Source organism: Leptinotarsa decemlineata, unplaced genomic scaffold, assembly GCF_025532065.1.
Source record: "Leptinotarsa decemlineata unplaced genomic scaffold, Ldec_3_MD MMD2_P_RNA_scaffold_5, whole genome shotgun sequence".
NCBI lineage: Eukaryota > Metazoa > Arthropoda > Insecta > Coleoptera > Chrysomelidae > Leptinotarsa > Leptinotarsa decemlineata.
The window spans coordinates 17186224-17209390 of NW_027412532.1; the positions used below are offsets into that span (position 1 = coordinate 17186224).

Sequence of the window (23167 nt, forward strand, 5' to 3'; positions counted from 1 at the left end):
GAAGGGCTCAACGGGTTATACTGGATAATGATTAAGTATACTCATCTCTTCAGGAAACTTCTTCTGGTGTACCACAAGGTAGCATTCTAGGCCCATTAATGTTCTCTCTTTTAATTTTTGACTTTCCTGCCACGTTATCCCAGATTTATATACTGATGATTTTCAATTATATCTGTCTAGTCAATCTAATAATATTTACCATGCTATCACCAGGATGAACTTAGATTTTGAAAATACACTTCTATTTTCCAAAAATCATGGCCTTGAATGAATCCAAATAAAACAGTAGCCCTATGTTTGGGATCTAACCTGCAAAGAAATGAAGTTGAAACAAATTTCCATCTTTTTCTTGACAATGAACCGATTCACTGGGTGAATTCAGCAAAAAATTTAGGTGTATATATCGATAACACTCTCTTGTTCAACGAGCACGTTAAACACATTTACAAAACTTGCTTTTTCAAACTGAAATCTTTATACAAGTTCAAGTTCCAGCTATCTCAAGAAACAAAACTGAAATTAGTTCAATCATTGATTTATCCCCCTCAATTTGAAAACCCTCTATGAACAACTAGAACTACGCAGCTGTCTGCTTTTGAATTTGTGATGATTTAGATATTGGATAATGTCGTGGCCAATCTTGATAATGATAATGAGTCCAAAACGTCCGGCATCTATGAAGGAGTACAAGCTAGGATTGCAGAAAGGAATGATGTGGACCAGTTCGTCCTATGCTTGACTCACTCCTTAAATCTTATAGGTTTTCATTCTGCCTCATCATGCCAGAAAGCTATTAACCTATTTGGACTGACTCAAAAACTATATTGGTTCCTTGTTGGCTCTGCTACTTAGTGGGACATTATGAAAAAATATGTTAATTCAAAAAGAAGTAGTCTCACGAGATGGTCGGCGAAATATTTTGCTGTGAATGCCCTATTGAATAATTTTCCAGAAGTAGTGGAAGCCCTACATGAAATTGAGCAAACTTCTTATGCTCCAGAAGCTCAGTACTGCTATGAAAAATTTCAAATTTATTCTCAATTCAACTATTTGGGCAAATATTCGCTGTGAAATCAATCGAGTGAATAAAATATTGAATGAAGAAATTGTTGAAAAAACTGGCTTATGGGATAATATGGAACCAATGAAATGTAGAACTAACACTTTCCTGAAGCACTTCAACAACGTAAGGCCTTCCATCAGTTTCACAATGGAGAAGGAAATCCACAACGAATTGCCTTTCTTAGACGTATTGGTGAAGAGAACCGACACTAAATGGGAAACATCTGTATATCGAAAACCCACTCACACAGGACAGTATCTGAACCAGAAATCCAACCACCATCAATCGACTAAGAAATGAACCGTGCTTTTGGGCTCTGTAATACAAAGGAAGGTCTCGAAAAGGAACTAGGCATCATCAAAAATGACCTTCAACGAAATGATTACTCCAATGTGATGGTAAAGCAGGCCTTAGCTAGAAGACAGCAAGAACTCCACAAGGAAGAGAATCCGCCACAACCAGTACTTGTACTTCCCTACATCAGAGGACTATCGGAAAGGATAAGATGGATTGGGTTCAAGATCTGGGGACACTATCCCTAGCAGCCTCACGAAAACCAGGCCACCAAACGCAGACTGCGATTTCAAGAATTGCATTTACCGGATACCCTGCGAGTGCGGAGAATCATACATTGGTGAAACTAAGAGGCCATTGAAAGTTCGTATTGCTGAGCACAAGAGAAAACAGCAAATCCAGAATAGCAGAGCATGTTTGGACTCAACACAACATCAAATCATCCACAAAGAGGAACACTGGTTTAGGAGAAAATTCAAAGAAGCCGCGTATATGTTGTCCAACAACGCATTTAGTCAAGCTAGTGTAGATATACGTAACATATGGAAACCTCTAATCAAGCGAAAAACGACCAACTCCCGCCAAACGGTCATCTCCCGCCAAAACCAATGAAGCCCAAAGAGAGAAGAGGGGATAGGTGAAAGCACTCGAATGACCTATAAATAGTCAGATCTCGGAGGAATGAGTCCAGTTATCAATCGAAACGTTGTGACATAACTTGGTTTGAAATCTTTTAATTTTTCATTTTTTGTTAATAATATTTTTAATTTTTTCAATTTTTTCACCTTTTATTATTATTTCAATTTTTATTTGTTTGGTTGTTGTATGTTATTTCTTTGTAATTTCAGTTTTTTGTTTAATAAAATTGTTATTTTCAGGGTTATCCATTTATATTCTATTAGACAATGGAAGTCCGAACTAATGAAATATGAATCATAAACGTTTTGAATTTTTCTTATGCTTCTTACGGTTTTTGATCGAATGCGCTAGAAGTACCTAGTGAATAACAATTCATTGTAGTTAGTATTCAATAAGGAAGAAAGTTTTGAAATGAGTTGTAGTAATTTGCATGATAGCAACGTCATTACCAAATGTTCATTTTCGTAAGGTTCAATTATAGAACGAAAATACATAAATAATGTTGAAACAACTGGTCTCAATTTATTTGGATCGAATCCAAATATAAATAAAAACGAAGAAACAATCGATTTGACGTACTCCACTCAATCATCCTAAATTTCTAAGGTTCCATGGTGTAATGGTTAGCACTCTGGACTTTGAATCCAGCGATCCGAGTTCAAATCTCGGTGGAACCTGCTTTTTTGTTCAACAAAGAAGTATATTTTATTGAGATGTATAACATTAATTCATTTAAATTCAGCGAAACAAGTGAAAATATTTTATTTGTTTTTCTTCAATTCAAACTCTACTCAAAGTTCTAGTTACAGATTTTTTAACTGTGGATACTGGCACATAATGATTCATAAGAAAAAAAAATAAAAAAACTCTATCGATAAAAAAATGGGGTTTTTCAAATAAGAAATATGATACTTTTCAACTGCTACTGCTACAACTGCTACTTTTCATTCTTGACGAGAAAAGGGGGTGAAGGGGGTTTTGGGTATGTAATAACATTTCACAATCTGAAAAATGAACAAAGTTAAATGAACTTATATAAATTATAACTCTCTTGGGTCCGGAGCTTTGACAGAGTTGAATGAATAGAAAATCTGCTGAATTGTAATAAAGGCCAAACTGAAGAGTTCACTTCAAAAATTTACTGCATAATATCAACCACTGAATTGTCACAAATGATCAGTATATGATCATATTCATAAATTTTGTCTACAAATTGAAGAAATCAATTGAAAAAATGAAATTTTCATTTTTTTCTATTTCAATCTTTTTTTATTCTCAAAACCAAAAAACAATTTTTTGATTAACGCCTCAATTGCAAGTAGACACATTTCTTTTGAAAAACTTCAAAAGAATGAAATGTCCAGATGTCTTATTCGATAGTCTATATGAAAACAAAGACTCTTGTATGTGTTATTTTTGTGTATTCTATATGTTAAATGTTCTGTTTTCATGCTTATCTTAATTTTTTACCGTTTTCTATATTTTTGCGTTTTTTGAATGATTTCGTTTTTTGTGTTTTGTGTGGTTGCCTTTTCTGTGTTTTTGGGCGTTCTGTTGCGTTCATGCGGCTGTACAGTGTGTTTATGGCGAGTTTTGCAATTTCATGTTTTTCATGTATTATCTGTGTGTGTTGTTAGTTTTGTGTGTGTGACTGTATGATGTGTGTACCTCTAAAAGGCGTATAGTTATACACTAGGACTGGATCAATTCAAACAGCAGACACGTGTTTCTGGCTTATTGCCTGTTACTTCATTGCGAATGTCTTTGAAAACTGAACAAAAACCACCAATTGAAAACCGTCTTTACTGCTTAAATCAAAACTACCAGTAAAGATTTGCATTCTGTTTTATCGCCCCATCGTCTAAAGCCTACTCGATCATTGAATTCTACGTAAAGAATTGCTTTGGAAAGATTTCATGAAAAAAATTCGACAGCGACAGGAAAAAAGTTACAGCAACTTTTCAAAAATGCACATTTTCGAAAAATATGGTGTAACTCAGAAACCATGATAGATATCGACATGCTGTTTTCACCATTGAGTTTGTCATGAAATTCGATCCTCAGACACAGCCTTCAGTGTCCAATTGTCCAAGTGACCAATTTGGCCCACTCTGTACATACAATACTACAATAATCTCATCTGAGTGAGTGGAAAAACACAATACAGGCATTCCAATGCCTATGTAGAAGTTACTCATTCAAGATAATTGAAATCTAATGATTATTTGTGTCATTCAACAAATTGTACTTTATTGTGAAAATGAATTTGACTTGATTTTGATTTTATGAAAATGGCTGATAACAAACAAAACTGAATACTGCACGGTGTCTTTGCAGTTGAAATGGGGTTTTTGAATCGTTACTATTTTGTCATAAACAGAATACAGACTCGACTAGTCAGTTCGTTGAAAAACTTCATCAATAGTATCGATAAACTCGTCATGTAAACAAATTGAATTCAATCCATAATCAACTGACTCCCAACGACTTGTAAATATGTTTTTTTTTATTTTTCAACAGTTTTTGTCCTTTTTGATGCAGAAGCAAGTTTATGCTTTCTGAGAACACCATAAATATATTTGCCACGTACAGTAGACTTTACTGATTGTTTATAGATACAAATTTCGAGTATAAAACGCTTTGATCTTGTAACGTCAATTTGGGCTACAATCAGTGCTGCGAAATGATATAGGAAAGTTCCCAAAGCGAAACTCATTAACGCTGGGAGATTGCAACTCCTATAATTCGATCAAATTCCATTATCAGTTATTTCATCTTCCGCTTTGCACCGCGCTAAGTTAAAAGAGTAAAAAATTACCTCGGTTACAAGAAGCGGCAGATTTTGCCATTTACAATTTATTCAATACAAAGTAATTAGGTTGAACATCGATGGTTGTCGCTGCTTGACGCATGTTTAAAGGAAATGTGGTGCTCGATATTTTGTCGTCCTTAATTTGATGGGATGAGAGTTTCTAATACGGTGATGTTACTCAAAATTTTTATACAACAAGAATACATGATATCAAACCCTAAATCAAGGGTTTATCGTCCCGTGGATGCAAACATTTTTATAGTGATACAAAATGAATGACCATCTTGAATTTGCATCTTATTTAAAGTATACTACTATTACAATAGTGGGTCAGAGAAACCTACACCCTAAATCTGTACAAGCAATCAGCCTTCCATCCTTCTTGTCGAAAGGACTTGAGAGGATACTGGATGGACACATCAGGAGGAGGAGAGAAGCATTTAATGCATCCCCCCTGAATAACCACCAGCATGCTTATCAAATCGGAAATCGACAGATTCAGTATTAAACAACCTTGTTCAGAAAATCTCCCAATTCCTTAACAACAAAAAGATTTCGGTTGCTGTATTTCTTGATATAGAAGGAGCATTTGACAATGCACAACCTAAATCTATAGGATTGTCTCTGGCAAAGGAAGGCATAAAATCGATCATAACTACTCTCAAGGTGGAGTACTATCTCCTCTTCTGTGGTCGCTCTTGATGGATAGTCTGCTTGATGCCCTTGACAGAAGAAAAGTAGATCTGCAAGCTTATGCAGATGACCTTGTCATCCCGGCATGGTCCACGTCGGGAAGGGTAGCTTGTAATATCCTTCAAAGCACGTTAAACGATGTTTACAGTTAGTGCGTGCTTGAGGTAGCTGAAGTCTGTCAACCCTTGCAAAACTGTGTTAATCCCCTTCACCAGGAGGAAAACATTGGACGATCTAACGCCACTTTCCCTCAATGGTGAGGTCATTCCATTTGGAACGGAGGTGAAATATCTTGGCATTGTCCTTGATGAAAGACTCAACCCGGAACGCTCTCTTTTATATGATGATTGTCAGACCAATGATCACTTACAATTGCCGAAGGCTTTACAGAAAACGGCCCAAGCGAAGCTCTCTGGCTTACAGAGACAGGCTTGTTCAGGTATCAGTGGTGCCATAAGTACTACACCGTCAGCGGCCATGGAGATTCTTCTAGATCTACCTCCTCTCCACATTCTTCTGGAAAGAGAGGCTAGATGAACTGCATACAGATTTGTGCACATTGCCAATTGCACAAATCAATTCAATGCAGAGTGCAAAAGACTGTTGGTTGACACCGAAAGTCACAGCATTCTGGAAATAACCTCTAAGTTTATGCCTCCAACTGTCAACTACGAACTGACTCATAAAGTACTATTCCCGAGTAGAGAAGACTGGATCTTCCGGGAGAAGGAAATATTAAGAGCAGATAATTGTTGGTTCACAGATGGATCAAAAACACCTTCCGGTTCTTGTGCAGGTGTTTTAAGTCGCTGACCCAGGACAGAGATATCTACCCGCCTAGAAACTTATGCGACTGTAATTCAAGCGGAAATGTACGCTACTGAATTGGGTGCGGAGAGATTGGATAAATCCAACCTCATACACAAGTCGATAAGCTCTTGGCTGCTACCGAGCAACGTCTAAATTGGTAGCAAATTGCCAAAAACGACTCTTCTCGATAGGAAGACTCAACAGATTGTCTCTGGTCTGGATTTCTGACTTGTTGGCACTCATAAAGATGTAAGTATGTAGCAAGTCTTGAAGAGCCCAGAATAACAAGGTGTCTGCTAAATGGTCGCAAATTGGCTATTTACTCGTATTGGTTATTAGGATAAGACTGTTTTAGAATGCGTATGTAAGCAGATACTCTGGATATTATTGGAGTTTTTTCTCAACACCAAACCCTTATTTCAACACCTAGACACTTGTTTCAATCACCAAGTGATCATCTTCAAGAGATTGAACCAAATATAGTTACAATGTTATCCTTATTTATACCATAGATACCTTCTTCTAGGTACCTTCGGTACTGATAATTCGAGTTTATTCAATAGAAACAGAAAAGAGGAGGCAAGGTAGAATGAGGTAGAATGAGGAATGTTCAAGATAAAAGAACCTAGTAGTGAGTATGTTCACTACACGTTACGAAATCATGTACCCAGGGCAAAAAATAAAAATGTTAGAGGTTAAAACTGGAGAAAAAAGAAGAATGACGAAGACAAGACAAAAATTCAAAAGACTGTAACTGAAGGTCAGAGATTGATGACATGAAAATGCAGCAGAAATAAATGGAGAGCCAAGTAACTATTATCACAGAAATAAGAAACGCAAGTGAGATAAAAATGAAACATAAATTTATTGCTGAAGATGGTGACATGATAACTGAGAGGTATAGAGCTGAACAGTACAGAAAAATTAATATGGGTGAGGAATCAAAATTAGATATATTCGTTGGAACAACAACAATTCTTATCTCAAAATTATGCTGTGGAATTGGCCGCGGTGGTGGTACTCCTGACTCACGATTGGAATGTCGTGAGTTTGATTCCCGCTTCGACCAGATATTTTTCTCAAGAGAATTAATCTGGTTGAAGCTGGGATGATTCTGCAACCGTGCTAGGAATCACACCTTAAAAGGTAAGACCTCGTTAGTCCTCAGCTCGCACAAATTTCTCAACTTCTGAGAGTTGTCGTTCGTATAGGGGCGATAGCTGATTAACGAAATGACAGATTCAAAACAGATTTAACAGATTCATAACCTATTCAATATTATCGCATTCCTCCTTTGTTGCGCCGCTAAAATCCCAACTATTGATATATTTCACGACTGAACACGAACACGCTGAATACGTAACAAAAAAATTGAGATCAATGATAACAAAATTCATACTGTATCAAAAATCATTCGACTCGACATAAATGAACATATTTCATGCAAGCCTAGCTCAAACACATATAAACTATGGCATACTTGTTTGGGGTGGGATAACTAATAATTATAATTAAAACCTAGAAGTGAAACAAAAATGGCTGATGAAGATAATGTATATTGAAAGCTATATATTTCCGTCAGATAAACTCTTCCAACAAGCTGAGCTATTTACAATCCATCAATTGTACTTCTTCAATCTTGCATCTTACCATCACCAACACAAGTATAAACTGTCCCAAATAGACCATCTATACAATACTCGACTGAAAAACCAAACAAGCAGAATACCAAAGGTTGAAACTACAAAACACCAAAGATTCCTCTCTTATCTATGTCTGATAATTTACAGAAAAATCCCAAATGAAATAAAAACACTTAATAGTCGTTTTCTATTCGAAGAGAAGTTAAAGGTATGGATTATAAACCAGCCCTCCGAACTAATTCTCGAAGCTTTTCAAAGAGAAATTTAGAAAACGAGTTTAATACAAATTGGACCCTAACAACAAAACTTCAAAGTACATTCAACTTGAACCATTTTGAATGTATTGCTTATATTTGTGAACACCAAAAGAGATTTATAAAAAAAATCGACATATATAGAAATACGGAATATTGTTGGGGATGCAGTCAAAATACTCGGCTATTGTTTGAAGAATACTCCTTGTTATATAGTCGAGCTTTCGAGAATGTTTATTCCCTTTATCAAGTGGAGGAAATTGGACGATCTAACGCCACTTTCCCTCACTGGTATGGTAATTCCATTTGGAACCGAGGTGAAATATCTTGGCATGGTCCTTGATAAAAGACTCACCTAGAACGCTCACTTGGAAAAAGTTTTACACAAAGCCAGACTGTCTCTATAGACATGTCGAAGGATTTGTGGTAAAACTTGGGGTTTAGGTCCCAAACAAACCCATTGGATTTATGTGATGATTATCAGACCAATGATCACGTATGGTGCAATTTCTTGGTGGCCGAAGGCTTTACAGAAAACGGCCCAAGCGAAGCTCTCTGGCTTACAGAGACAGGCTTGTCTGGCTATCAGTGGTAACATCAGTACCACACCGTCAGCGGTCATGGAGATCCTTCTAGATCTACCTCCTCTCCACATTTTTCTGGAAAGAGAGGCTAGATTGACTGCATACAGACTTGTGCACATTGCCAATTGCACAAATCAATTCAATGCAAAGTGCAAAAGACTGTTGGTTGACATTGGAAGTGACCTCTGACTTTATGCCTCCAAGTGTAAACTACCAACTGCCTTATAAAGTACTATTCCCGAGTAGAGAAGGCTGTATCCTGCGGGAGAAGAAAATATTAAGAGCAGATTGTTGTTCACAGATGGATCATAAACACCTTTCGGTTCTGGTGCAGGTGTTTTCAGTCGCAGACCCAGGACAGAGTTATCTACCTGCCTAGGAACTTATGCGACTGTATTTCAAGCGGAAATCTACGCCATTGAATTGTGTGCGGAGAGATTGGATAAATCCAACCTCACTCACAAGTCAATAAAAATATTCTCGGAGAGTCAAGCGGCGTTGGAAGCTCTTGGCTCCCACCGAGCAACGTCTGAATTGGTAGCAAACTGCCAAAAAAGACTCTCTTCGATACGAAGACTAAACAGATTGTCTCTGGTGTGGATTCATGGCCATACTGGCCTGGAAGGCAATGAAGCTGCTGACTCTCTTGCAAAGGAGGGTGCTGCAAACGGCTTCATTGAACCAGAACCTGTCATTGGCATCGCTTTGGGCTTTGCCAAACAAACACTTAACACCTGGATGGCAATAAGAGTTATGGACTTGTGGCAGAATCTTCCAGGATTGACTCACTTCAAGGCGTTTATTCACCCTTCGAAGCTTGATTCCAAACAGTTGTTGGACTACACTAGGAATGAGCTACGATATATAACAGGTCTCCTTACAGGTCACTGTCATTTGAATCATCACATGCAGAGACTTGGACTGTCGGAAGACAGTGTGTGTCGCCTCTGTCTGGAAAATGATGAAACTGCAGAGCATATTCTTTGTGCCTGCCCAGCTGGGGACTGAATCAGGTTCTTTGAATTCGGTAGATCCGTACTCTCACTATCTGACCTGAAAGACCACTCACCATACAAACTAATCGGCTTCGTTAAGAAGCTGGGTTTATTTGGCCGAGTGTGAATAGGTGTGAGCCACAATAAACCCTTATGGGTTGCGGTAGAGGGTCGAATAGACCCACTCACGTTAGACCTACCTACCTACCTACATACTGTATGATTAAGCATTACTATTTCTTCTTCAACTATCATTATCTAATTTAAATAAATTAGTATAAATTTGACTGAGATTATTTGAGTCAGTTCTTTTATTCATGAATTTTAATTCTTTATTTATATGTATCATTTCTAGAAAACAACGTTTGTAGGAATTTTGTTCAATTTCTAAAATACTAGCATTAGTATAGTGCATTTGGTGGTCTAATGAATTTACATTTTCTGATAATGCATGCTCATGATTAAACATTTCTTCTGCAGTCACTTTTATGAGAGGCAATTCGACCTTTAAGAAGTCTTGAGGACTGTTCAATATACACTTCATCACAATTATTGCAAGGTATTTTATAAACGATATTACAATTTTGATCAGTATTAACAGGTGTTTTTATTTTTGAAAATAATTGATTTGTTGTTTTAACACTCTTATGAGCAATTCTGAGATTTGTTTCCTTTAGAACATTAATCAATTTTGAAGTTAAATCTTTTACGCATGGAAGGCTACGGAATTTTTGTTTTTGTTTGTTTCTTGGTTTGTATTTGAGGTTGTCTGAATTGAATTTGTTTTAGTATTAAAAAGTGAAGTGTTTACAAGTTTTTCTGGGTATGAGTTTTCAATAAGAATTCTTTTTGAAGTATTAAGCCAATCATCTTTAAATATGGAATTTGTGGTATCAATAACTCTTTTTTTCTTTTCATGTTATTAATCATGTTCAATTTCATTTTAGTTGAATGATAAGAATGATAATTGATGAAACTGTTACTAGAAATAGATTTCCTGTACCACTTGCTCAATATAACATTTTCTCTTGTTCTTATGAGAGTTATATCCAAAAATGGAATACTTCAATCAATCTCTTTTTCTACAGTAAATTAAATATTAGCATTGTAATTATTAAAAATTGTTAAGATCTCCTTCTATATCAAGTTTACAGATGTTTATTAAAGACTCATTACCTACTTTTTAAGACAAAAAATATGCCATTTTCTACCTCATCGTATGATGTTTGAATAATATGCCTAATTAACTTTGAATATAAAAATATGTCCTGTTTAAGACTGATAAATAGTTATCGTAGAGAGATTTTACTTTGTTACATGCAAGGCTGTATTAATTACACATTCATTAATTAAAAAATATGTCCTAAATATATTTATTTTTCTTTATATTAGGCAGCATGACCTATGTTGATTTTTACCCCTTCTGTAAATACTTGCCCCATTCCTGTTAATTCTAGCCCCAAACCTGAGGTAACAATTAACAACCACCATTTTTGGGAAGAAGCATTCTATCTACGGCATCGTTACTATAAAGTTTGTCTTGAGATTATTACGTAATACCTGAATGATTATAGCATTATGTATCTCAAAAATCAAGTCTAAATGTTGAATTATTTCTTAGCTACAACTAAAAATATATTTTTTGTTAATTGTAGCCCCGGTCTCCCCTACTTTTCATGATTATTCACATTTTGTCTTCAATCGAGGACCGCCTGCCCGGTAATGACGATGCCCAATAGGCTGAAACATATATACAGGGTGTAACTGAATAAGTGTAAAACATTCAAGGAGGTGATTCCTCATCGAAAAAAAGATAGGATCTTTTATATAAAGAAACTTCATTGGAGCATCCCTTATTAAGATAGAGCCCCTAAAGAGGGGTACATAAAATTTGTATAACAATTTTTTTCACGAGGTAGTACAAAACCTGACGTTTTGTACTACCAGAGAAACACTTGGCCAGTAATTTATTTGGTTTATCCCATGGTTGTAAGGAGTGGAAAACGCAGCCCCTAAAATTTATTTCCAATGTAACTTTTTGTCTTATCATTTGTTAACCATTTAAAAATTTATTTCCGATAGCCTGTTTTAATCTGAATAAATAATGTCTCTTGTGTTTTTTGACCAAAATGAACCAGTTCGCAGCAAAACATTATTTTACGAACAACTACAGAGATACATCGTCATAAATACGAACTGGATCGATTGTTATTTCGTAGTTAGTACCTGCATTAAACGAATGAAGGGTGATAAACAAAACTAATTTATCAATAACAAAACACACAACATGTAGAAATCATAGTAAATGTTCAATATGTCTACCTTCAGACATTACGCATGCGTCTAGACATCGGCGCATTGAGACACGTATTCGCTCAAATATTCCTGGAGTCTCTCTGATTACTCTGCACGTATCGATGATGCGGTTTCTTAAGTCCTCTACATCGCGAACAGGAGTACGATAAACCAAATGCTGTAAATGACCCCAAATAGAGAAATCGAGAGGATTAAGATCCGGGGATCGACCGGACCAGTTCTGTGGTCCTCTTCGACCTATCCACTGATTTGCATATGTTTCAGTTAAATGCTGACGTGCTACTTGACTAAAATGGGCGGAAGCCCCATCACGCATAAAAAACATATCCCTTCTGACGCCCAAAGGAACTTCCTCCAGCATTACTGGATGCACGTCTCTCAAAAATTGAACGTATGCCTCACCATTTAATCAAGGAGGTAGAAAATGAGGCCCAATTAAATCATCCCCAATAACTCCGAGCCACACGTTAAGAGAAAACTGTTCTTGATGGTTAGTTCCGACAATAGCGTGAGGGTTTTCCTGAGCCCATATGTGGTAATTATAAAAATTAATAATCTTGTCCCGAGAAAAACTACGTTCTTCTGTGAATTCTATCGTCTTCAGAAAGTCACAATTTCTTCTAATCATTTCCAGCATCCAACTGCAAAATTCAGTTCGGAAAGTCTTGCGGTAATAGTGCCTGTACACGTTGCAGATGGTAACGATATAAGAGTTGTTCCTTTAAAATTCGAAATACCGTCATATGATCAACATTCAGCTGGAAAGCAATCTTTCTAGTACTGGTAGTAGGTTGTTCTTCAATCAAATTAAGTACTGCTCCCTCAAGCTGTGGTGTTCGTACTTCTCGATGGTGACTACAATCCTGCGGTCTTTTGTCGAATGAACCATATTCTCGTAATCGTTGATGAAGTCGAGCAAATATTCTATGTGAAGGATGCTGCCGTTGAGGATACATTTCAGCATATCTTCTAGAAGCTTCTAACCCATTCCCCTGCGACAGACCGTATACGTAATGCATATCAGCCATTTCCTCATTTGTGTATGCCAATTTAGTAACAAGTGAATTATTAAAGTAAAAAATTAAGAACAGAACAACAACACACAATTAGTATTAATTCAATTTCGAAAATTCACAAACTGACAGCGTCATACCAATTTAATTGTCACTACCGCTAATAGCGACCTACTAGATAGATTAGTTTCGCATTTATGACGATGTATCTCATTTATTTACACCCTGTATAGAGTTATAATTTTTTTTTTATTATTTTCAATCTCCCCAATTATCTTCATAGGGGCAGTGGTGAAAAAATCATTGAAAATGCAAGATATTCTTTCAGGATCATTGACAACCTCACTTCCATGTATTGAGGAAATATTTTTCATAGTTGTACAAGAGTGTGTTATGCTATTCATCACCCGCTAAGCTATTTTTGTGGAATTATCGGAACCCACCATTTCATTCTGATAAGACAAGCGTTTTGTATTAGATATGAGTTTGGAATGTTTTTTTTTTGCCATTATATATTTTCCAATAAATCCTGGATGTGTTTTTAGAGTAAAGAGATTTTTCAAATGTCAAATATGGCGTCATTTTCCTTACTACTATGTAGGTCACACTAAAATGCGGATTCATTATTTCAAATGTGCACTCTTTTTCCAATGGAACGCTTGAAGAATGTCATCAATATGACAGCCACATGACAGTTCTAACCAAACTTCGTCATGATTGTTGAACCATTCATTTCTACATTGTTAATGATCAGTTTGAGTTGTCATGTATATACCACAACAGACTTGAATTCTGCAGAACTACAGTATTTAGCCGATCATCTAACAAGTGAAGAGTGCAGAAGACTAATTGCAGCGGCGCATTTTGAAACCTACCAAGAACCGAATTCATTGGATCAGGCCCAAAGGAAAATTCCTAAGGACCTACCGTGTATACAACAACTTCATCATTGGAACTCTGAACCTGGTGAAGGAAAAGGTGACACTCATGAAGCATTGGCACACCGTTTGAGACAAATGGGAAAAATCGAACTAGCAGACTGGCTGGGGAAAACTGTGTTTCACCAGCTTGCTGTGGACCTGAACCGAAGTCTTGAAGGTAGTTTGAAAGAGTTAGCTGCTGAGAAAACTTCTGAAAAAATACTTTTCGGTCCAACTCTTGTGCCAATTGTTAGATATTCTGAATCTGCAGAATGGAGTATGATTGATACTTTTCTATATGCTATTTTGCTGGGTTTGATTCTTACAATCCTTGGATTTATTATCAGATTCACGTTCATTGGAGTTCGCTCGTGTATAAAAAACCGTTCAAGAAAAGTTAAGTTCAAACAACACCAAGAATATGATTTACTAGAGGGTGCAACATCTGATTCGGAATCTGAAGACAAGTTTGATTTGAGGAACCATACAGTCAGAATTGATTCGGCATCTAAAGGGGATGATAATTGAAGTTCATGCTAGTAGTTGATAGGTTGAAAAAATGTTGTTCATATTCAATTTAAAACTGTTATTGGAATTCTGTGATGAATATATCATTGAAATTTTTTTCTGAGACTTGTTTTGGGTTCAACAAAATTATATGAAACTTCATTGGGAAACCTGAAATTCATTATTCGACTTTGACATGTACGTATCACATCAATTTGGTGGTGAGAGGAATGAAATTCCTTCTTTTGTTATGCTCCAAAATTAATAGACTCAAGAATTTGAAATTTACTGGCGACTCCGCCAGATTTTTCAGTCTACCTTTTGATTCGCTTAAACTGAACATAATGAGTTGTAATTTTAGAACTGAGCTATATAAAAAATCACTATAAGGCCCTTCAGCACCCCTTCACGTTCAAAATGAATAGATACTTTTTTTCTGTTTTTTGGTGTATATAGCCTTCCACAATCTGAAAGATGAACAAAATTAAATAAATACAGAATCAGAAAACAAAGTTGATTCACTATTGAATCTACTGAATCTGAAATGTTCAACACGAAAAGGTTCTGCGTAATATAATCCACCGAAGAGTCCAATTAGTCAGTAACTTGTAATTAGATTCTTCAGCGGTTCATATAACCTAGTAACTTTTCATGATGAACTTAAATAACTACTACAATATGTGAAACAAGTAACCGCAGTTATCGTATTTCAGCATATTTTTCAATAATTTCACTGATAGATGTACTGATCAACGGGATATTTATGTTTATTCTGCGAACTATTTAGGGTAAGACAATATCCACGATTGGTGAGCACCTCTCGGATGACTTTTACCAGATATATTTCTGTGTTTCCCAATGAAAAAGTTTCAGCGCAAGATGTATTGGAATGTTCTATTTGTGATACTCTTATTTTTTATACTTCAGTCATTCGTGCTAAATTTAACTATTCACTAAAACTATTCACTTAAACACTAACAGTATTCACTAAAACAGTTTATATTCTTGTACGAATTTCTATATACAGTGTGCATCAACGAAAACTCAACAGAGCCGTTTTTGAATATAAAAAGTAAGATTTCTAAAAGAAGCTCAGACACATCTATTTCTAATTGAAGAGCTTGGCATTCATCAATAATTCTACGACGTAATTCATCCAAAGTGGCTGGCTGTGTAGCATAAACTTTAGACTTCAAATATCCCCACAAAAAGTAGTCCAGTGGTGTTATATCTGATGATCCTGCTGGCCGTTCAATTGGACCTCTTCTGCCAATCCATTGTCCTTCAAAATGATTATTCAAAAAATTTCGAACCTGCTGGTCATAATGGGGTGGTGCACCGTCTTGTTGAAAATGGAAAAATTCATCTTGACATCTTGGATCCTGTTCAATTATTTCAACAATACGAGGTTGTATTACCTCTTCAAGAAGTTGTGAATAAGAATCACCGGTTAAATTTTCATCATTGAAAAATGGACCTATAATATGATTGCCTAATATTCCGGCCCAAACATTCAACTTTTGGAGATGTTGGGTATATATTTCTGCGTATTGTCTTGGGTTTTCATCCGACCAATAACGGCAATTGTGACGGTTCACGCAACCATTTAACTAAAATGAGCTTTCGTCCGAAAAACAGATGTTATAAAGCAGCTCGGGATTTTGCATTAATCTTGCACTCATGCACTCACAAAACTCCTGTCTTCGGTCAAAATCATCCTCATTGAGTTCATGAACAAGTTTAATTTTGTAAGGATGGAATTTGTGGTTTTTAAGGATTCTCCATGCGCTCATATGGCTTATTCCGGCCATTGCTGATAAACCTCTGGTACTTAACCTGGGATTGGCGATAACTTGAACAATCACTCCAATCGCATTATCGTCATTCACTACCCTTCTCTGAACATTTCTTTTCTTATTTAAAACCGAACCTGTCTCCCTGAATTTTGTGACCAAATCCAGAAAGTGCTTTCTGCTTAGGAGTTTACCATGGTTTTGCTCGTTAAATAAAATTGATGATCTATTAGGACTGAAACCCTTTCAGCAGTAGTGTAAGGCATTTTTAAACAAATAACAATACACGACCCGTTTAAACAAAACAATCGAACGATGTACTAATGAAAACTGGAAGAAGAGGAATGGGTATTGATTTTAAAAAAGGGATTTTATTTAACAAAAAACTGGTAAGAAGAACTGCTCGAATTTTTTTTTATTTAGGCATACAAGTTACCGAGTGGTCTGTCTAATGTATTATTAACATGGCAATTTTAACTTCAAATTATCTCGAAAACTAATCGCTAAAAAAATTTTCTTTTAACAGAGTTGTAAAGGTGTTCGAAAGACCTTCAAAACAAGGTGCCCTACTTTCCCTATCTAAATAAGGGTCGTCGGACGCACCCATCCAAGGGAGTGCGTACTACAAAAAATCTGAATAGTCTGAAAGGTGTCCCTCTTCAATTAGAAATCGACGTGTCCGAGCTTTTTTGAAAATCTTACTTTTTATATTCAAAAACGGCTCTGTTAAGTTTTCGTTGTTACACACTGTATATGTGGATTGAGAATCGAAACGAGGTAACCGTCTTAAGAAGTTTTACAAACCTCGGACTTTTAGTAAGACCATCTTCAATGGGATCGAAACAACATAAAAAAATTAATTTAATGAAATCTGTTTATTTTTTAATTTTCCATATTTCAATAGTGTGCCCAATGGTGCACTATTTGGAACCTATGGTGTAGTAATAAATATAACTGGAATTTTATCCCAACACCATACCGTTATTCCATCATCTAGACACCTGTTTCGATCACCAAGTGATCATCTTCAAGAAGAAGTTCGATCTTTCTCCTGGAAATGATCACTTAGTGATCGAAACACGTGTTGAGGTGTTGAAATAACGGTTTGGTGTAGCGATAAAATTCTAGTAATATTCAATGTTCCCAATATTCAGGATGGAAACTGGTTCAACATATCTTATGTTATGATTGTGGTGAGAATAAGACTCTATCTGGTGTCTGGATCTAATTAATGTTGATACGAAACAGGCACAAAACAACAAATTACTCAAGTTTGTCTACTAGTATTCAATTTGAGAGTTTCTAAACATGTCTTCTTGAATTTGACTCTCAATGATAATGTGTACGCCTAACATGCCTGCAAACAAATGATCGCGACTAATCATTGAGCATTGCGGAGGAAGTAAAGGATGGGTTTTGAATTATGTGAAATTATGTGGAAAAAAACTTAAGAACTGCAATGTTGACTATCATATGAACATGAAAGCTGATATTTTTGAGGGATGGTTTGAAAACACATTGATCCCAAATTTGGATGCGAATAGAGTAATAATTCTTGACAACGCTTTTTATCATTCGTGACAGCTCTTCAAAGTTCGCATTATATCAATATGTCAATCAAATGTCTCAGATGTTAATGCCGTTACATTAGTGTATTTGTATATACTAATGAGGTCAGATGAAAATGAACGGCTTATAACCCAGCCATATCGGTTTATTCATTTATGAATATTACTGGAGTTCTATCTCAACACCAAACCGTTATTTTCAACGCTTCGACACGTGTTTCAATCACCAAGTGACCATTTTAACGAGGACATTTTAACTTAATCTACATTACACATTGTCCTTATATATACCATAGATACACCTGCTAGGTATCTGCGTCCCAATTGTCTGAAAATTTGTTTCACAATGATGCCTTATCTACTAGTCCGGTATACCTGATAACTGAAAATATTATTTCAACAAGCTTTATAGTAAAATATTAAACATTGGTCCACCATCGTTATTCATAATATTATTATGTTGACTCATTTCTAAGCTCTCATAGGTATCTAGATGCTTGTTGTTAATTTGTCCAACTAATGTTAATGAACTGAAGTCTATGGAATGGTTTTGTTGCAAAACATGATGGGTGGCGGCTGAGTTTTCTGGTCTTCCATATTTTAGGTATGCTAAGTGTGTCTTATATCTCATTCCAATACATCTTTCAGTCGGTACATAATATTTTGCATTGCAGTTCCTTATATTCAATTTCGTGAATTCCAGACTTTTTCGAATTCTCAACTTTATCCTTTGGATTTCCTGAAAAGCTCTGTAGTGTATGACTTGTTTTAAATACCACTTTCATACATAGTTCCTCGAACATCTTTCCAAAGTTCTTCGTGTATTGATGGTGGTTTTCTTCCTTATATCATCTACAATACCCCTCGAGAAACCGTTCCTGACTGCTATTTTCTGTATTGTCACCTTTTCTTTTGTGAACCTCTCATATATGAGAGGAAACGTCATAAGATGATGCAGTAGAAAATTCAACCCAGCACATTTGAGCTTTCCACAGTAATGGGACCATCGTTTTCTAGCTTTCTACATTTATGGTCGTTATGAAATCAATCAGGAAATGATTTCTGATGTCCTTTGTCCTTACAATTGACTCAAAAATAACTCTAAAAGAATTGGACATGAAACAACAGAGAATATACAATGCAGCATAACTAATTCATTTGTCTTCATTTAGGAACATTTAGGGATGAAACAACTTCTTCGGGAATAATTTATTACTAAGGTCTTAGTTTTCAACAATAATTAGACATTTTCAATTCATTCCCTTTCAGAAAGTGAATATCTATGCCATTGGAATTATTCGATTTGAGTTATTCCTTACTGAATTCTTTTAAAAATGGACTGTAGGCCAGCCATAACACACCCACTACAAGAATTCAATTTCAATGAAGTACAACAGGAAATGTAAAAATATTGAAGAATGTGGTTTTTCAAACATCCCCATTTGAATGATGAAAATAACGTATTCGTTAATTGACCTTTTTTTTCGGGCCTCTGGCCCAGAAACTTTTTCGCAGGATTATTTCTACACTTACAGCATGAAAGTCTTTCTGAAATTTTTTTCTTTTTTCTTTGAAGGGGGTCTGAGTATTCACAAACCCCGAATTTCATTCACTATTCTGATCATATCTGTAATTCAGTGGAGAACATAACTCATAATCGATATAACGAACAAGTTGAGTAAAACTATGATATTTGAATGACCTATTATTCATTATACTTGAGCTACCCACCCACGCCTTGAATATTACAAAATGTTATATCTGTTTTATCGACATTACCAACATAACAGTTTGGAATGATGTCGCTATATCTCTTTCATGACTCGTTACGGATGAAGAAGTTACTCAAAGTTATATCTATATATGTCACGCGGTTCAGGTTTTCTATTAATTAAGTGAAGTTTATGGTTTGGAATAAACTGTTCATGAATATTCTTGAAGTTGTTGAGGAGCTGTGATGTTTCAAGTTTTAACGACACATTCTTGGAAAATAAAAACAAAAACTGTTTGTGTAGAGATATAAAAACCTTCTGAGTTATCTCAAATTCGAACCTCAACAAAATGATTACTGAAACTATGCTTTTCTGTATAAACTAATTTTGTTCATAGTTCAATAACTCCTCTTAAAAATTTTCACTATATTTCATTCATCACCATGTTTCATTTATCAAATATCGACTTCAGTATTAGAAACGGTCGATTTGAGTGATTACTTCAGTTACCAGGAGTTCAAAATCTAAAACAAATCACCCGTACCAAGTGCATCTGCACCAGAAGTTAATAAAAGCAGATTGTTTAAAAAGTTGCAGTTTTGTTATACGATGCAAAATAAAATTACGAAAATTAAAAACCTCTAACTTGTCAATCCCTAAATCATGGGGTGGTTTTGTCAATAATGTCATATTTTTTCTGAGGAAAATCAAAGAGTCAATAGTTTCTTCGATTCCTCAAAAAATACTTTCCCAGGTTGTTCAAGCATATACCCTGACTCGATCCCCAGCGAGGCAGGCACAAAGTATGTGCTCTGCTGTTTCATCATTTTCCAAACAGAGGCGACACACACTGTCTTCCGACAATCCTAGTCTCTGCATATTATGATTCAAATGACAGTGACCTGTAAGAAAGCCTGTTAGACGTCGTAGTTCATCCCTACTATAGTCCAACAACTGCTTGGTATCATGCTTCAAATAGTGAATAAACACGCCTTGGAATGAGCCAATCCTGAATTAATTTGCCAAAAGTCCATTAATCTTCTTGCCACCCAGGTGTTCAATGTTTTTTTTTGGCAAAGCCTAAAGCAATGACAGGATCTGGTCTGATGAAGCTGCATGGATCGCCCTTCTTTGTAAGGGAGTCAGCAGCTTCACGCCAGTATGGCCAGGAATCCAGATCAGAGACAATCTGTTAAGTCTTCCTATCAGGGAGAGTCGTTTCTGGTAATTTGCTACCAATTTAGATATTGCTCGATAGGAGCAGGCAGGTTGATATCTCTGTCCTGGGTCTGCGACTGAAAATACCTGCAACAGAACCTGAAGGTGTTTTTGATCCATATATGAATCAACAACTATCTTCTCTTAATATTTCCTTCTCCCGAAGAATCCAGTCCTCTCTACTCGGGAAAAGTACTGTATAAGGCAGTTCGCAGTTGATGGTTGGAGGCATAAAGTAAGAGGTCATTTCTAGAATACTGTGAGTTCCAGTTCAATAGTCTGTTGCACTCTGCATTAAATTGATTTGTGCAACTGGCAATGTGCAGTCCATCTATCCCCTCTCTCCAGAAAAATGTGGAGAGGAGGTAGATCTAGAAGGATCTCTATGGCCGCTGACGGTGTGGTACTACAGACAAGTCTGTCTCTGTAAGCCAGAGAGCTTCGCCTGAGCCGTTTTTTGTAAAACCTTCAGCAACCAAGCAATTGCTTCATGAGTGATCATTGGTCTGACAATCATCACATAAATCCAATGAATTTGTTCGGGACCTAGACCCCAAACTTCACCACAAATCCTTCGACATGTCCATAGGAACAATCTAGCTTTGTGTATAACTTTTTCCAAACAAGCGTTCCAAGTGAGTTTTTTATCAAGGACAATGCCAAAATATTTCAACTCCGTTCCAAATGGAATGACCTCACCATCAAATGAAAGTGACTTTAAATCATCCAATTTTCTCCACCTAGTTTCACAGTTCTGCTAGGGTTGACAGAAATCTCCTCCTTCAGGCATCAACTGTGAACAACGTCCATCGTGCTTTGGCGGATATTATAAGGCACCCTTCCCGACGTGGACCTTGCCAAGATGACAAGGTCATCTGTATATGCTTGCCGATCTATTTTTTTTCTGTCGAGGGGATCAATCAGACCATCCATCTGTAGCGACCACAGAAGGAGAGATAGTACCCCACCCAATGACCCCGCCTTGAAGAGTTAAAATAATAAAATACGTCTTTATTCACCATCAAAATACAAATGGAATAGACAAAAATAAAATAAAACGAAAAGAGAAATGAAAATTTCTATGTTTTTTACCACTAATAAATAAATCAAATAAATAAATAAATTAATAGAAAAATAAATAAAAGTGGTAAAAAACATAGAAATTTTTATTTCTCTTTTCATCATGATCTCCTACCACATAGTAACGGCTACATCCATCAATTCATAAAATAAAACGGTATACAGGAACAATAACAAAAACTTTCAGTATATGGTGAATAGGCGGAGTATCAGCCAACGCTGTTTTTCAACAGATCTGTTTACCAGCATGGCATAGATTCAGCCAGTTAATGTAGATTCTATACCTTCCCCAGCCATAGATGTTCCTATGTTTCTAGATAGTGCATTGTCAAATGCTCCTTCGATATCGAGAAATACAGCAACCGCAACCCCCATGTTATCAAATTAACTTACATCATTTCACAACACAAGGTTTTCTGTTTTTTGTCGCTCACAGAAATTAACAAGTGAGATTTTCAAGTAGTTGAGGGTATATCAGCCAACTATGCAATATTGTTTGGTTCGAAATTCATATCGATATGCGTTTTCGATAAGAAACAATTAAAATAATCCGTCACTAACTATTCTAAAAACACTTTATTGTGTGATTTTCACTAGAGAGTTTTACGAAAACGCAACACGTGTTTCGCCATACAATGGCTTCCTCGGGCGTGTCTAAATAACTAATTCTACACATTCAATGCTATATATATACACCTCATTCTATAATTTGAAGTACCTTAATTTCAAGTACCTGTTTTTTTACCTAACTTTGTAATGAATTAAATCACCTGAGCTTATGTTCCATTTTCAACATTTGAAAACATATTTAGTAACGGAGACTCATTCAATTCTAATTGATCATTCAGTAAATTACCTGAGTTCCTGAATCTATTGATTTCTAAACGTTCTAGAAGATTGAGCTTCAAACTCTTCTCTTCTAAATTAAACACATCGTATTCATGATTGAACTCATGTCCTTCTGCTAAAAGTGGTTTGCAAATGTGGAATTGGTATTTCTATTTACAAAACTACTCCTTATGCTCTTCAATTCTTTGGGAAAATGTTCTTCCTGTGTGACCAATATACAGTTTTGGACAAGAGCCGCAAGTCAGCTTATATACTCCTGATCTATCCGACACCAAAGTTTTGTCTTTATTGTTTTTAAGAAATTTACTTAGATTATTATTCGTTCTGTAAGCTACGTTTACAACTTCTTTCATCGAGAAACAGGCAATATTCCTGGTTGGTTCACCCAAATATGCCAATGTCCT

The 23167-nt window shown here is 36.0% G+C and overlaps 2 protein-coding genes and 1 non-coding gene across 3 annotated transcripts in view; all 3 read left to right on the forward strand.

Moving 5' to 3' along the window:
- Ace (Acetylcholine esterase) overlaps positions 1-23167 on the forward strand; it is a 488528-nt gene that overhangs the window by 430104 nt on the left and 35257 nt on the right. The window lies entirely within an intron of this gene.
- TRNAQ-UUG (transfer RNA glutamine (anticodon UUG)) lies at positions 2602-2673 on the forward strand. Its single transcript has one exon. It is a non-coding gene; the product is annotated as a tRNA-Gln (tRNA).
- On the forward strand, positions 13766-14764 carry LOC141480037 (uncharacterized). Its single transcript, XM_074169726.1, has one exon. It carries the CDS (start codon positions 13830-13832, stop codon positions 14562-14564), a length of 735 nt encoding a protein of 244 aa, XP_074025827.1. The 5' UTR covers positions 13766-13829; the 3' UTR covers positions 14565-14764.